This window comes from Camelina sativa, chromosome 12 (assembly GCF_030686135.1).
Source record: "Camelina sativa cultivar CO46 ecotype springtype chromosome 12, ASM3068613v1".
Taxonomy (NCBI): Eukaryota; Viridiplantae; Streptophyta; class Magnoliopsida; order Brassicales; family Brassicaceae; genus Camelina; species Camelina sativa.
Window position 1 is genome coordinate 14,927,520 of NC_141891.1, and position 10,795 is coordinate 14,938,314.

Below are 10,795 nucleotides of genomic sequence, written 5' to 3' on the forward strand. Positions count from 1 at the left end.
CTTTTACATTTATTTCTAAATTCTGACATGATCTTTCTCATTCATATGCTAAGATGTAAAGCCCAATAACAATAATTAAGGCCCAACAACGAATGGGTAACGTGTAGACATGCAAAATGCAAAGTAGAAATCAAAATCAAAAGGTGAAGGTACGTAGTCAAGTTCAATTACTCGTTGTCATCCCAATTTAAGTGGTCTCTATTTCTACACTCCTCACAACCGTTAGATCAACTCTGTCTTCTCTCATCCAACGGTTCAGATCTCTCCACTTATACTTGTTACATATAAAGAGACGTACGGTCACCGATCTCTCTCTCTCTCTCACTAAATGAAGAAGAGAATCTCTCCGGCGAGATTACCGGCGTTATTCCGATCAATTTCGCCTGAGAGCTGTCGCATGTTATAAATGGGTCTTCCTTTGTTGTCTTGTACTACCACAAGAGTCACTCTCTCTTCTTCTTCTTCATCTTCTTCTACGACTTCGTCTTGGTGTAGTAGTGGAAGCGGTGGGTTTAAGAGTAGTAGGCTTTTCGATTCTCCGGCGAGCTCGAGATCGGATTTGCAGAAACGTAGAGTGAAGGGAATCTCACGGTTAAACGGTCTTTCGTTAGAGAAATCGAGGTCGATCAAACCGCCGTCGTCTTCATCCGCTGGACAGAGCAGCGGTGAAGTGATCGACGACGGGGATACGGCGGCGCGTGGTTTAGCTGTTACTTCTGTAGATGTAACTTCTGTGGGAAGTTTCAGCAGCGGCGAATATGTTGCCGGTGGTGGCGGCGGTTTAGCTGGACCTTCCGGTGAGGTAACATCCGTCGGCGAATTTGTCGGCGGAAACGACGGAGATTTTAAGGCGTGGGATAAGATCGGAGCTGTTCTTAAGTTGAGTTATGGTATCGGTGAGTCACGTGTTGATTGATCAACTTTGCGAACAAATAAAAATGATTCCTTTATGAATTTCAAAAATTGAAACTTTTTGAGTTTTTGTTACATAGGAATATACTGTGGAATGGCTGTAGCAGGGAGATTCATATGTGAAGTAGCTGGAATTGATTACACAGGAGGTTTTAATGCTTCTTTAGATGCAATTATTGCTGGACTTGGTTATGCTTCTCCACCAATTATGGCTCTACTCTTCATTCTTGATGTAAGTAAGTTTGGTTTTATGAAGCCTTGCTCTGGTGTTTATGGAGAAGATTTTTGATTGTTTTCTGCTCTGTTTCGGTTTAGGATGAAGTTGTGAAATTGTCTCCGCATGCTCGTGCTATTAGAGATGTTGAAGATGAGGAGCTTCGTGGCTTCTTTTATGGAATGTCAGCTTGGCAGGTGAAGAACGTTAACAGCTTCTTTCTTGAATATTTGAGAAAGAATGAACAAGTACTAACCTTGAGGTGTTCTCTTTTTGTCTTTGTTTAGTTTATCTTAGTAGTTACTGCAAGTTCAATTGGAGAAGAGCTCTTCTATCGCGCTGCTTTTCAGGTTTCTTGCCTTATACAGTAATAAGATAATCTTCAGTTGTTCTTGTTCCTCGTGTTTCTGTTTTCGGTATGTGAGGTTTGAATGTTTTCGGTGTTTGGTTTTTTTACAGGGTGCACTAGCTGACATATTCTTAAGGGGAACAAATCTCATCTCAGATTCTCGAGGAATGGTCGCTTTGGTATGCTTTCTTCTGTTCTTACTTGTTTCGTATCTGTTGTTTAGACTCGTGTATAACTTCAAATTGACTTCATTCATATTGTTGAAATTTTCAGACTGGAATCTTGCCACCATTTGTACCGTTTGCTCAAGCATTTGCAGCCACTTTTACAGCCGCTCTCACTGGTTCTCTCTATTACATCGCTGCTTCCCCTAAAGGTTTCCCTCAAATCTTAAAACACTTGCATATGAAACAAGACCTTTTTAACTTGACTAATTTTTGTTTCTGTATTTCTCTTAGATCCAACTTATATAATGGCATCGGTCTTGAAAACTCAATCTGCCCGGGAGGAGCTCAAGAAGTTATTTGCAGGTACTTAAACTTGTTTTTAAGGGTTTAGATAGGTTTGACAATCAAACACTTGAAGTATTCTCTATGTTCCTTTTTGCAGCGTGGTACGAGCGAAGACAGATGAAGAAAATCTACTCTCCGTTGCTTGAAGGGCTTTTGGGTCTATATCTCGGCTTTGAATGGATTCAGGTTTTACTTCTTCCATTCAAACATTCTGTTTCTCAACTCGTTGACGTAAAATAGCTGAAACCAAACTGAAAAATATTGCAGACAAACAATCTTCTCGCTCCTATCATCACACATGGAATATACTCAGCTGTTGTATTGGGAAATGGTCTTTGGAAATTACACCATCATCAGCAAAGACTCAGGCTACGCGTTCAGAAACTTGAAACTGAAGGTGACAACTGAAGATAGATAAAATAACTGGATAAACATTGTCCTTCGTTTTTAAATTTTGTAAAGTGTCTTGTGTTTTGAGCCACCATTGACTTCTTGTACAAATAGATAGAAGCAAAGTAAATGTATAGAACCAATAGTTAATAAGAGAGTGTAGCTAGCTATGTGAAGCTTTTTATTTTATGATCTTCAATCTGATTTTAGTCTTGATCAAGTTGAGAAATGATCCTAACGAAGACATCAAAGCCTTGGCACATGTCTGTAAGAAGGCAATATTCGTTCTTTGCATGATATGTAGCCATGAGACCTGCAGGAAAAAATTCAAAAAGAGATAAGGATAAAATATGAAAATTCGATAACGAGACAATCTGAAGAGGGTTTTGTAATACCGTATCCTGAAGTTTGCACATCGAAACCTTCATCCTACAACCCAAGACGATGATTCATCAATTTAGAAAGAGTAAGTTGTAGAGAACTTTGAAAGATCAGTCTTGAGTCTATTTTCTTAGTAAGTTAAGGGTTTATCTAATGGATTACCTTGAGGTCTCGGATTAGAGGCAAAGTACCGGTGATCGAGTAAGGCTTCACGTGTCCAACAACCTCTTCGGTTGCTTTGCATAGAACGTGAAAGCCGGGGGAATCAAGATTACAGGCAACTCCAGCTGATGCTTCATCAAAGCTTAACGTGAGCCTGCAAGAGACGAAGACTTTGCAGATTATGGTCGGGACAATAAAATGAGAGAAAGAACAGAATGAGACAAAGAAGAAAGTCCAAACCTTCCCCGTAAATTCTCATCTGGTAAGACATATTTCGAAACAGGACCACGGGTTTCGAGCTTCTCCACGTTACTGTTTATGTCGTCAACATACTCTTGCAGCTTCGTCATCACTTCCTTCACGCTGCAATAACAGCCAAAAAACCATCAAAGTGTCTAAATGCATTGAAGAAATGATTAAGGACAAAGTGTGAAGAGACTTACTCGTAGAAAGGAGTTAATCTGAAATCAAAAAGAACAAAGAAGAAAATTAAGTAAAGAGAAGCAATGAGACATCTCGATTTTACGGTATTTACAACTTCAGAAACATAACCTGACATCACCGGAAACGGTACATTCTCCAGGGATTTGGTTGATTCCGCCTGCTGGATCTGCAAAACCAAACAATTTTTTGGAGTAAGTAGACATAAAGTCACGACTCACTAGCCTAGCCATACATTTGCTTTAGATTCATCAACTTACAACACCACTGCGTTGGCTTCATAGTGGATGGTGTTGCAAAACCATAAACTTTCTCTTGTGGGTGAGGCGGAAAGTCTCTGTAGAACCGGGTTTGGATCTCCTTAAGCCCTTCCATAGCTAACTCCATGGCGTTAATCGCCTTCACGTAAACAGAATTAAAAAGATCAATGCCGAGTGAGTTTGCAACTTCATCAATCCGAGTAACCATTCATATAGAAAATACCTTGTGAGCTAAACCGCTATGGAAAAGCTTCCCGGTAACATGAAGCTTCCATGGAATCATACCGCCAGTTCCAACACACGGCTGCTTATCCGCCGTATCAATCCAAAACCTTCACAAAAATAAACACACATCAAAAAAACTTCATTCATCCTCCAATGTTTTGTCTCAGAACCCCCTAAAAGATGATCAATCAAAATGGAAACTAACAAGGGTCCGGATTTGAGCTTATCAAGAAGCTTGTCTTTAACCAGCATGTCCACACCAACACCAGGAATGGAAGAGTTCTCTTCACTGGCGATAAAAACCGCTACTACGGTTGATTTCAACGCAGGTTTGTTTTGCCCGAGTCTCTTCATGAGTTCAGTGACAAGAGCAACGTGACCAAGACAATCTGTAGTCCCTCTACCACGAAGCTTATCACCATCAATGCTTAGAGAGAAAGGATCAAATTCCTAAGATCAAAAGAAACAGGAGTCAAGACTCATAATTTGGATTAAGCTACAAAAGAATCCAAAACTCAACAAATCAATCCATAAACCGATTAAGCCCTAGAGTACACACAAAACAGAGAAAGATTTGAAATTTGGAACAATTTGCATCAGTTCTTCAGAACCCAGTATCAGTTTTTGCCCTAATTCTAATGGGCACTAATCAAAACCACGAAAACAGAGTTCAATTCGAGAGTACCCAGTCATCGGGATTGGCAGTGACGACGTCCATATGCATTCCGACGAAAGATAAGATCTTTCCGGGAACAGATCCTGGGTACTCCACGATAAGATTACCTCTTCCTGAGTGATACGCCACATGATTGATCACCAGAGGACCACCACCAGTTTCTGTACTGTAAGGACGGAGAGAGTCGAGGACGTGGTTTACGATTAGATCCTCTTGAGGGATGAGCTCCGGCGGATTGTTCTGGACGAACTTTGATTCGCCGATGAGTTTTGATAGGAGAGAAACGTATGAGTCTTTGTCAAGAGAGCCTAAGGATTCAATCAGTGCTTTAGAAGACGAAGCCATTGTTTGCACACCGAAGATTGTTTTTTTCGTTTTTTTTGTTGGGGGTGTTTGACAAAACAAATAAGCTTCGGTTTGCTTGTTGTGTGACTTGTGTGAGCCTCAATCATATTTGTCCAAGGTTTACATTGGAGTTCGGACCTTTGTGGGTGGAGTGTTACGCAATTATAATGTGTATAGTAAGTAATTAAAATTTTATACGAAAATAAATAAATTAATCAACGATTAAAAGAGTTATTCAAAATTTATATGATTACTCAGCAAAAGGAGCTTCAGGGTGAGGATGAAAATATGAGCGATATGGTTGATTCCTCAGCTCCAATTATTGGAACTATAAGAACCATGCTTCCACCAAGGCTTCGTGACACTGAGAATATGTCTATTACTCTTGATTTCAACCCTACCATCATAAAGGTGTATGGAGCCACATCCAAGGTGAATACTAATGTAATAAGGAAGGATCTAGTAACAGGCCCTGAGGATGAAACTTCTGCAAACATTATGGATGAAACTCCTTTGGCCACTCAACAAGTGATACATGATGAGCCCCTTTACCAAACTAGGACTGACATTCTGAGAGAATCCATCAACCAAGACATCCCACAAACAGAAGAAGGTCGTGATGATCCCAAAAAAGCAATAGATAGAGACCAGAAACGAAAGGGAGCAGATATTCCATCTGAAGATCAAACATTGACTTCAAAACAGAGACTTGAAGGTGATTATGAGATAAAGGGGAGGGTGGAAACCCCGAAACCACCCCTTCCAAAATGAGGATAATACATTGGAATTGTCAGGGGTTAAAGAGGAATCCTCTGACAATTTCATATCTTAAAGATATTAGGAAGGCTTATAAACTTGATATCTTATTCCTTATAGAAACTAAGAATAGCTCTATGTATGTAAATGCTTTAGGACATGATCTTGGCTTTCAACATAGTTATATTATCCCTTCAGATGGGCTCAGTGGAGGATTAGCTATTTTTTGGAATGATATGGTACAGGTGGATTTTTTGGGATCACCTTCACTGAACTACACTGATATGTATATATCGGAATCAGGATCACCAACATTTTGACTAACATATGTATATGGCGATGCTGACCAGAAACACCGTAATGGTATGTGGGATCAAATGAATTTCTGGGCTAATATTGATCTTTATAGAAGCAAACCGAGGTTAGTGGTGGGGGATTTTAACGATATTAAGAGTAATGATGAGAAGCTCGGAGGCCCTCAAAGATCTGAAGCATTGTTCAAAACTTTCAGAAGAATGTTACACACCTCCGGATTACACGAGTTAAAAACAGTAGGAGGTAAGTTCACTTGGTTTGGTCATCGACACTCCTATACAATCCAATCGCGTATAGACAGAGCAGTGGCTTCGGCAGACTGGCATGATGTTTTCCCGAAGGCATGTGTTCATCTGTTGGAGTGGATAGGCTCCGATCATAGGCCGCTTCTAATCCATACTGGTGATAGAAAAAAGAAGGGTTTTCCTCTATTCAGATATGATAATAGATGGAGATTCAATAGGGAGATAAAACAGGAGTTAAAGAAGACATGGCTCAGTGATTGTTATAATCTCCCAGCGGATCAATTTCATGAAGTTTTAAAACGATGTAGATCATGTCTATTCAGATGGAAATCGCAAAACATCAATAATACTGCAAAGCAAATCTAGGAACTGAAGATTCAGATTCAAGAACAGTATAATTCTATTCCCTTAAATTTAAATAAGATTTATACTCTGAAATCTGCTTTAACCAATGCTTATAGGATGGAAGAAGAATATTGGAGAACAAAAAGCAGAATTTCAGTGGCTTCAAGCTGGGGATAGAAACACAAAGTTTTTCCATGCAAAAACTAAGCAGAGGAGAAGCTATAATAGAATCACTACTATCACGGATGCTGATGGAAAAACCTGGATGTCTGAAGAAGGTATTAACAAAGTCATAGTAGAATATTTTGATTCTCTATATAAATCGGAACAAAAAGGCGACATTGATGAAGTGATACAATGTATCAAGCCTCGTGTTTCAAAGGAGATGAATGAAGATCTAACTAAGCCTATTACAGAAGAGGAGCTTCATTAAGCAGTCCACTGTATGGCAAGAGAAAAGGCCCCAGGACCAAATGGGTTTAATCCAGGCTTCTATCAAGATCACTGGTCCACAATTCACTCAGGTGTGTTCAATTTTGCTAAATTATTTTTTGAAGACTGCATACTTGACCCTCGAATTAATAATACACATATCTGCTTAATCCCCAAAGTAGATCAACCTAGTGAGGTCAAGGACTATAGGCCAATCAGTCTTGCCAATGTCGCTTATAAAATCTTATCAAAAGTGCTAGCTGATAGGCTTAAACCATGGCTGAATACAATTATATCTCCAAATCAATCTGCTTTTATTCCTGGTAGATTGATCACAGATAACATACTAATTGCTCATGAACTGCTTCACTTTCTTCATACAAAAAGGAGAATTCAACATTATATAGCCACAAAGTTAGATATCAGTAAAGCTTTTGATAAACTAGAATGGCGTTTTGTTGAGGCAGTTATGAGACAAATGGGTTTCTCGGAAGTATGGTGCAAATGGATCATGAAGTGTCTCTCGACAGTATCATACTCTATCCTAATCAATGGGCAACCAGTTGGCCTTATAAAGCCAAAAAGAGGTATTCGCCAAGGTGATCCCATCTCACCATACCTTTATTTGATATGTACAGAAGCCTTATCTGCTTTAATTCAGGAAAATATCCGTTTACGAAAGCTTCATGGTTTTAAAGCAAGTAGAAATGGTCCTCCAGTATCACATTTGCTTTTTGCAGATGATTCCTTGCTATTCTGCAAAGCTATAGAGGAGGAATGTCAAACGTTGCTAACCATTCTCACAAAATATGAGCAAGCTTCAGGTCAGGCTATAAATTTTCAAAAATCAGCTATTACTTTTAGCAAAGGATTAGATTCGGACAAAAGACACAATATCTGCCAAATGCTGAAGATTCACAAAACACAAGGTTTTGGTAGATATCTCGGACTACCTGAGTTTATTGGAAGAAATAAGACCAATGCTTTCTCTTACTTAGCACAAAGAATATATCACAAAATGGGAAGTTGGTATACTAAACTTTTATCACCTGCAAGGAAAGGAAGTGCTTCTCAAATCAATAGTTACAGTCATTCCCACTTATAGCATGTCTTGTTTCCTCCTACCATCAAGAATAATCAATCAAATCACAAGAGCTATGAGACAGTTTTGGTGGTCATCCTACAAAGAAAAGCAGAAAATTCCTTGGGTAGCATGGCAAAAAATCATGGACTCAAAGAGTGTTGGAGGCTTAGCAATAAGAGATTTAAAGGACTTTAACATTGCTCTTTTGGCTAAGCAAAGTTGGAGAATATTACAGCAACCACATTCGCTTCTGGCAAGAGTATTTAAAGCAAAATACTTCCCAAAGACCAGCCTCCTCAAAGCACAAGTTAAAACAAACTCAAGCTATGCATGGAGAAGCATTGCCCAAGGTACACGACTGATTTCTCATGGTGTAAAATATATTGTTAGAAATGGAGAACATATTGAAGTATGGAATGACAATTGGCTTCCAACAAAACCATCAAGGTCGCCGTCTGGACCTGGAGCATATTTGTATCCCAATCTAAAAGTGAATGACCTATTGAAACAAGGTAGTTGGAATGAGTAGCTTTTATATTGCATCATGAATCAAGAGGATGTTCCTTACATAAAAATCATTTGTCCCTCTATTACAGGAGCTAGTGATGTCATACATTGGATGCATACCAAAGATGGGATTTACACGGTTAAATCTGGTTATAATCTTCAGCGACAACTTACTCATGATGCCTCCTTCTTGACCAATGCTATTCAAGGTAGTCTCTCTTCTACGACATTCTCGAAGATCTGGAAACAAAATATTCCCCAAAAAATTAAGCACTTTTGGTGGAGATGTCTGCATAACACTTTACCAACTGCAGAAAATCTTAAGAGGAGAAGACTATTACGGGATGATAGTTGTCAAAGATGTGGCGAGTATATTGAAAATATAAATCATCTCATGTTCCATTGTAGAGTAAGCAAGGAGATCTAGAGCCATTCTCTAGGCTATCCACAGTCAGGTATACTGCCTTTCTCCAATTCAATCCATTCGAATGTAGATTTCTTGCTGAGTTTAAATCACAATCAAAGAAAGGATGTTAGCATTTTCTCTTTCATTGGTTGGCATATATGGAAAGCGAGAAATGACCTTGTTTTCAATAATCAAAAGAAGCCAATTCTAGATATTATTAATAAAGCTTTCATGGATTTACAACAATGGAAAGATAGCTTATCATACAATCAGGAAAATACATAGCTTGGAGAATCTCAAAAGAGAAAATGCCAGATTCTTGCAAACAAAGGAGGCGAAGGAGTTGTTAATTTGAAGACCACTGACTATTGTTGTTTTGTTGATGGTTCATGGGTCTCTCCTTCTGAATGTGCAGGAATTGGTTGGGCTCTTCTTAATTCTGATAACCGGATTATTCTCCAAGGAAAAGCATCCATCAATCCTATGAATACATCGATTGAAGTGGAAGCTGAAGCATTAAGATCAGCAATTGCTCAAGTAAAAAGGCTTGGATACGACAAGGTCCTATTCTGTGGGGATGCATCTCTATTATACCAAGAGCTTTCTCAAGCCTCGCTGAAGGAGCAGACTCCTCAGACTAAGCACTCTCTCATTGCCACTTATCTGCAGGATATTAGAAATCTTAGTAGATCTTTTGTTGAGATTGCTTTTGCTAAAATACCTCGTAGTCTAAATGTAACTGCTGATAATCTAGCAAAGCAAGCCAGAACAAGTAAGACAAATTATGTAATATCATGGATGTAGATTACTGAATCAAATAAAATATTTTGTTGCCGACAAAAAAAAAAATATAATTACTAATACTTGTAGATTAATTATTCAATAATAATCTATTTTATTAAAGCAAGAGTACTCGTGGACCAACATTTGGATCATAATTTTGTTTTGGTAGTTTTTAAATAAAATAGTTATTACTCAATAATTATTAATACACTAGATTATGACCCGCGGTACACCGCAAAATAAGTTGTTTTAAAAATATTTTTTGTTAATGTATTATTTTAATACTAATTTTGCTAATATACTCTTTTGTTAATTTTAGTGATTTAATATATAAACCGTGGTATACCGCACAATAATTTTTGTTTACTACAATCTTAATTAAATCAGTTTGATTCAACATATTTTATATTGTTGTTGTTAAAACATTAAAATGAAGATTGAACCCGTATTGAAATATCATATTACTGATAGTTTATTTTTTAGTATTATCAATTCAATCATGTAATGTCATATAACCAGTCATGTAATATAACTCGTTTGTGTAATTTTGAAATTTTAATATGTTTAAATATTTATAATTTTAAAATTTTTATTAAGTTTAGATATATCAGTTACAAATTATAAACTTCTTAAAATTTTATAATTTACTATATACAGTAAATTTACTATATATGTATGTTGAACACACACTTTTTATATTAATTGAGTAATATATGTTTGTTTTTAAAAATTCAAATCACAATATATGCAGGAAAAATACACTTTTTTATTAACTTTATGTATTATATGATTATTCACTACATTTAAATTTTATAATCACAAAGAGATGATAGGAGAATATTTTTTTTTAATCTAGAATAAATCTTCTAAATATCTATATTAATTATAGAACATTATATATATGGATATTGAAAATATTTTACTTGTGTTTGGTTATAAGGGTAGTAGAGAAAGTTAACTAAACTTGTTTAGATATGAATATAAACATTAAATAGCAATATAAAAACTTTCCAAAAAATATTTTTGAGCAAAAACTGTTGCAATTAAAATTCTTT

The 10,795-nt window shown here is 37.2% G+C and overlaps 3 protein-coding genes across 4 annotated transcripts; 2 read left to right on the forward strand and 1 right to left on the reverse strand.

Moving 5' to 3' along the window:
• Positions 1-132: 132 nt before the first annotated feature.
• On the forward strand, positions 133-2,597 carry LOC104731770 (uncharacterized). The gene is made up of 9 exons (XM_010451251.3): positions 133-896; positions 993-1,144; positions 1,228-1,323; positions 1,414-1,476; positions 1,586-1,654; positions 1,749-1,851; positions 1,934-2,005; positions 2,085-2,173; positions 2,255-2,597. The coding sequence occupies exons 1-9, from the start codon at positions 407-409 to the stop codon at positions 2,393-2,395; spliced, it is 1,275 nt and encodes a 424-aa protein (XP_010449553.1). The 5' UTR covers positions 133-406; the 3' UTR covers positions 2,396-2,597.
• LOC104723297 (acetylornithine deacetylase) lies at positions 2,399-5,045 on the reverse strand. Of its 2 annotated transcripts, XM_010451250.3 has the most exons (10): positions 4,532-5,033; positions 4,052-4,296; positions 3,845-3,953; positions 3,622-3,760; positions 3,473-3,530; positions 3,364-3,381; positions 3,161-3,283; positions 2,921-3,074; positions 2,773-2,806; positions 2,399-2,690 (listed from the first exon to the last, which is right to left on the reverse strand). In XM_010451250.3, the coding sequence occupies exons 1-10, from the start codon at positions 4,865-4,867 to the stop codon at positions 2,584-2,586; spliced, it is 1,323 nt and encodes a 440-aa protein (XP_010449552.1). In that variant the 5' UTR covers positions 4,868-5,033; the 3' UTR covers positions 2,399-2,583. The 2 variants fall into 2 exon arrangements, 1 of the variants encoding a protein (XP_010449552.1); XR_015574016.1 differs by lacking the exon at positions 3,364-3,381 and having other exon boundaries at positions 3,456-3,530; positions 4,532-5,045.
• A 68-nt stretch (positions 5,046-5,113) lies between these two features.
• LOC147930541 (uncharacterized) lies at positions 5,114-9,761 on the forward strand. Its single transcript, XM_087476923.1, has 9 exons — positions 5,114-5,582; positions 5,744-5,862; positions 5,974-6,181; positions 6,645-6,806; positions 7,086-7,559; positions 7,701-7,784; positions 8,017-8,394; positions 8,599-8,977; positions 9,305-9,761. The coding sequence occupies exons 1-9, from the start codon at positions 5,114-5,116 to the stop codon at positions 9,759-9,761; spliced, it is 2,730 nt and encodes a 909-aa protein (XP_087333049.1).
• Positions 9,762-10,795: the final 1,034 nt, after the last annotated feature.